The 5,744-nt window shown below is 32.6% G+C and overlaps 1 protein-coding gene across 1 annotated transcript; it reads right to left on the reverse strand.

The window, feature by feature from the left end:
- Nucleotides 1-584: 584 nt before the first annotated feature.
- On the reverse strand, nucleotides 585-2,658 carry LOC132052270 (chaperone protein dnaJ 8, chloroplastic-like). The gene is made up of 3 exons (XM_059443735.1): nucleotides 2,147-2,658; nucleotides 1,599-1,667; nucleotides 585-973 (listed from the first exon to the last, which is right to left on the reverse strand). The coding sequence occupies exons 1-3, from the start codon at nucleotides 2,366-2,368 to the stop codon at nucleotides 794-796; spliced, it is 471 nt and encodes a 156-aa protein (XP_059299718.1). The 5' UTR covers nucleotides 2,369-2,658; the 3' UTR covers nucleotides 585-793.
- Between the last annotated feature and the right edge of the window lie 3,086 nt (nucleotides 2,659-5,744).

Genomic DNA, 5,744 nt, shown 5'->3' on the forward strand with positions numbered 1-5,744 from the left:
TCAGTCATCACTCTGCTCCTCTCAGAAAGAGACTTCAGAGAATTAGTACTCGTAAATGAACTCCTCACACATCATGGCATCAGCGATCAGTCATTAACTAGATTACGTTACGGCAATTAAGGTGCGTTAAACGAATTTAGAATTTATAAATTTTATCGTGATCTTAAGTTAATAGCCGGAACTTGGACAAAATTATTGATTTTTATTTATTGTACTGTAGACCCACTTATAGAAGTCAGTTTTAACTCAAAAGTGAAATTTGTCTAATCCTGTTAGTCCATTACTTTTCCTAATTCTACGACATAAGGTTTGTTTTATTGATTCAATCTGACTTATCCACCTGGTTTGACTAAATCCACCAATTTGACATATTAAGATTTAAGAACGTCGATTTTGACTCGGTTTCAATTGAACGACTTCGATTTCAACTCAATTCATATTGATCAATTGCATTAGGTAAACATTCAACGGATTATGAAGCATTAAACAATTAAAGTTCTCGAACGTGTAATCTTCATAATTATTTTAGGAATCGGGAAGACATAATATTTGCAAGTAATATAACTTCTTATTGATAATCATAATTTGTGCATCATTATCATCATAGTTAATAAATACAAAAGGAGAGATTTCCATCTATGTACAAAATATACAACTCCATTTTCCCACTTGATCAGTATGTACATAAACGTCAAACCGTCTTTCAGCTGAAGAAGATGGATGGGTTGTTTTGGTATTTGGCAGAAACATTATATTAATCCAGATTAAAGATTATAATAATCCAGATTAATTATTAAATATAAGGGTTAATGTGTGAAGAATAGTCCCGAATACCAGCTCCTTCCCATCCCATCCATTCTTCCCACATATCCCAATCTGGATCATTCACTCCTCTCATGGAATCATCATTATCATCATATTCCTCAAATATCTCTGCACTCTTGGTTTCACCTTTCAAGTTACTCATTACAGTCTGCACCAATAACCACACATTAAAGAAATTAAAGTGACTCTGAATAATTGAGAAGTTTAACATAATTGATCCTAAAATATTGTATTAAAAAAATGGACCTACACAAACAAGTTCTAGTACGTAATACTAATTGAAAATCTGGATGGTGACATTATTAGATAATGTAATTGGCACGTCTCAATTTTCAGCAAAAGTGAAAAGGACCTTTTGCCTAAAAAGTGTTCACGGGTTCCCTACACGATTAAATAATCCAAGGATGAAATGATTGATACCTACTAAAAGTATTTGTTACGGAATAAAAGTTTTATATTAATCCTTTGAAGCTCTTCTAGTGGCGTAAATGAAAGTCCACTTTTTTTATTTATTATTAGGATTAGGATAGATTAGTAGGAGTATTAGAAAATAGAAATCACAATATCAAGAATCTAAGCTTTATCTTCCTTAGCCTTCTTTCATTTGGTTCCTATATTCTGTGCTTCACTTCAACGCTTTTTATTTGATTTAAAGCTAAAGCAACATATCACATTTTATTACTACTAACTCACAGACGAAAAAGATAAAATAAAATGGACCAAAAGAAATGTCAAATTAGTAATACACAGTTGGCTAGATGCAGAAAACTTACATCGTATGCTTCATTAATTTGGTGGAACTGAATGCCGCAATTACTTCCTCTGCACACATCCGGGTGATACTGAAATTCAATCAAACAAAATTTCGTTAATTAACATGTCTAATAAGCATAGGAGAAGCTCAATAAAAACTAAAATAGCAGGATCAAAAGGTAATAATTTCCCAGAAAACTACCTAATACACCTAAAAGGATACACATTTAAACAGAAAACAACCTTTTCCCATTAAAAGAAACACTAACCATGCCTAAGATGAATCCTAATAACCGTGTTTGTTACTCAATCATCAACTTTTTCTTTGAGAAAAAGGATTCTAACCATAAAACTGTTTATTTTATAATCGTCATGTTCGGGTCAACTTACAAGTACCTCTATTAATTTTACAATACCTCTCACCTCTCACTAACAAAGTTACTCCCATCGACTTACATGTATCTCGATTAATTTTACGAGATACATGTTACCTAAGGGAGTAACTGCTTTTACACCTACGAAAATAAAATTTCTACATCAAACATATTAGAAGAGAGAAAATACATACCTGAAGAGCAAGCTGTCTAAAAGCCTTTCTGACTTCAGTTTCAGAAGCATCAGGTTGAATTCTCAACGTCTTGTAAGGATTACTCACAGAAGGCGAATATATACAAGAAACATTAAATCTAATTTTATCACCCTTCGTCTTCTTCTTTGTCAAACGAATCCAAGAAGCAGAGGCAGACCCACAACCCCCAACATTTCCCAGCATTCCCATAGCAGTTGCCATTGAATAATATTTTTGACAAATAATCAGGTAAATTTTAGAAAAGATTGAATTTTTTGAATTTTTATGTGATTGTAAGGACACCCAGAACACGATCTTTAAATAGATTATGAATTAGTAGTAATTGAATATTCAATGTGAACGGATCAAATACGGCAAACCAAATGTGAATGAGACTGTTTCTCTAATATAATGTTAAGCCGAATAATTGTTCATGTAAAGGTCAACAAGATGGAAAAATAAGCAGGAGAGGAGAATTGAATTAAGAATGTGGATGTATGATTATGTTTGCGTTAAGGAGAGTCTGTTTAAATACATTTAAACGAGAAGAAAAAGGGATAATAGAAAAAGAATAGTATTATGTCGGGGTCACGTAAGTGGGGGTGGTGAGGGTGGGGGTGGACAAAGTGGGTACCTGGTGTGATTTTAGTGGAGTTGACGTGTCAGTCTTTGTGTTTTTAGAACATACTAGTCTCTGGATATGTGCGTTGCACGTGTGTCCCATACAAGAGTGTTTGAATTATTTGAGTAGAAATCCGTAAAATACATCTCATTTTTCTATGTTACATGTTCCTTTCGTAATTTTTAAAACCTTGTCTTTCTCTTTCACACCTTTCACTTTTTCTTTTTTACTTCAACCAATTTATTGAAATTCCATTGAGAATGTTTTATTAATGTGATCCAATGTTTTATTAATGTGATCCACATGGTCGGATAGTTGAGAATATCCAATTTGTACAAGAAGTGTTTAGTATTAAAATTAATTATATGATAAGTAAGAAGCAGCAAGCGGAAAAAACCTATTAAAGATTATGCACGAGAGAGGGAAAAGTTATGTGCTCTATAAAAAAAAAAAAAAACTCAAACACAATAATTTAACTCAAATATATCCTCAAAAAATAATTCCAAAAAGATGAAGGCACTCAACCAATATCAAATATTCTATAAACATGTTTATTGAATATATATGTTGCTGAGCAAATACACTAAACTAAATGAACAATGATTTATTATGAGAAAAAGTGAATTTTGCCGAACTAAATAGAAAAAATGAGAAGAAAATTACACTAGAAGAATTTAGGCCGTACAACTATTCAAATTGGCTGTAGCTTCAGGCCAACAATTTCACAAAATTTCTTACCACTGCATGCTTTCTTCTTCTTGTTTCATTCCTTGATAAGAAAATTTAAACCTTTGCCTTTCATATAATTAGTCCTGCGACTCATCCTGCAATTTCGGGCAAATGAACATGAATTTAGAAATATGATTCCTAGAAAATCATAAAACAGATATCTTTTGCACTGGTTTTCTTCAATGAAAGCCTACTGACTCCTGTATTCCATGTAACCGACGTTTGGCGATTCTAAGCGTAATGAAAGAGTTACTGTTATAAAATAGTGTTGGATCGCCAATGTCTTGGTTCCCGAATGTCATTCGTCGTTGTATCTAACTGTTTATGTTCATCCACAGTACTACACAATGACCAAATTTAATCACAATGGAAAGCAAGATAGTGAATGAATATATTTTGTCTGTTTATATAGTAGCGTTCAAAAATCAAAAGTTAAGGGTTAAGAATCCTTTCAAATTCTGTAATAAGTATTGACTGCATAAACTTGTAACTGAAAGGATAGGGAAAAGGTATAACTGAATTTTTCTGCTATAAAGGAATTAAAGGAGGAGAGGAAATTGATAGGAAGAAGAGAAAGAAATTACGAAAGAAACAATAATGGTTCTTAATATGATTACGTTTACCCAATACTAATTCCAACGTATGTTTGATGTGAAAGCTGAATATGAGTAAAAATTAAACGTTAGAGCCTCTTAATCATGCATCATTTACTAAATATTTTTCTTTATTTTTCTAGAAAAAGGGCATTTTCATAATCTTAACTTTTAACTTGGGAGCTTCCACTTTTAATAATATATGATTTGTTCAGACAAAAATGATACTACGGCTCTTCGCGACCTTATCCGACTTTTGGCCATTGGTTTGGTCCTATCATTATATGCCTCCTTTGTTTTGTTATACTATTGAAGTTTTTTTTTTCATTTGATATTCGGTATTCGAATCGGGATCCTGACAAATTCTAATACGCGGTCGTACAAGTAATATAGGATTTTTAAGTCCAGATATCGTACCCACAGGGACTTATGATTAACTATTTACTAAATTAAACTAATTCTAATTATCTAAACAAGAAATAAAATCCAAATTATATTTGTAAACTAATTAAAAATAAAAGAAAACAAATAATAAACTTCAAACAAGAAAGAGCAAATTTTTATCGGAGAAGAGATAGATCTAGGGCTATGACCACTAACAATCCGGTAAGTTTTTTCAAATCGTTCTACCTATGGGTTACTAGTTGACGGGTTAATTGTAACTTTTTGATATTCTCTCGAACTACTCACAAGCACAGGTAGATGCTCTTATAACGCCTATATCTCTATGGTCGTCGAGGTAACAAGAACGCATTTATTTCTCCGTATTCAACTAAGTAGGGCTAAAGGGTATATCTCTATATCGCATGGCGAAACGATTAAATCGAACAAACTCTATTTATTCTTATTACGTACGTGAATTCCCTTTCTCAAGTTCAATTCTCGCACCACAGATAGTGTTCAATTAGTGATCAAGTAATTAAACAATTAAGACCAAGAATAAATAAATAACCCAAAGATAGAAAATCAATATATAGAAACGATAATCAAACGTCAACTTTCATGTTTGTGTCAAAGCCACAGAACTAAAGAGTTTAGCTCCACATAGACATGGAGGAAAAACAACAAATCATCCGAATAAAAATATCAAAATAAGTGTTACGAGAGAAGAGAAGGTAAAACCTTGTAAATACGGCCTCACGCGGCTCCAAGCTCTCTAAGTCTAAAGTTATGAACTAAGGGTTTTGCCTATCCAAAGTTATGTAAAAATCGTGTAGAATATATATTTATAGGGTACCAAAAGGCCTGGGCTTTTAAAAACCAAATCCAACTCGGACCGGAAAAAATCGCGGGCTCGCATTACACCCGCATCGCGGGTGAAACGCGAACCAACGAGACCGCATTTTCTTTCGAATTTCTTTCTTCGCCTTCGTCAATTTGCTGCCAGGTATATCACTCTCTTTTTTGCTTCTTTTCTTTCGTCTTGACATGGGAGACAAAGTTTAGGGAGTGTCTCCCACTTTGTCTCCCCTTCTTTTCTTTTTTTCTTTTTTAACTTTTTTTATTTAATTTTTTCAAATCTCTTCATCTTTACACCGCTTTATTCCTACATAGTAAAATATAATATTAAGCACAACTCATTACAATTAATACTCAAAAGACAATTAAAAGTACTAAAATGTGAGGCAACTAATAGCTAAATGTATGCAATTTT

This window comes from Lycium ferocissimum, chromosome 4 (genome assembly GCF_029784015.1).
Source record: "Lycium ferocissimum isolate CSIRO_LF1 chromosome 4, AGI_CSIRO_Lferr_CH_V1, whole genome shotgun sequence".
NCBI classification, from domain to species: domain Eukaryota; kingdom Viridiplantae; phylum Streptophyta; class Magnoliopsida; order Solanales; family Solanaceae; genus Lycium; species Lycium ferocissimum.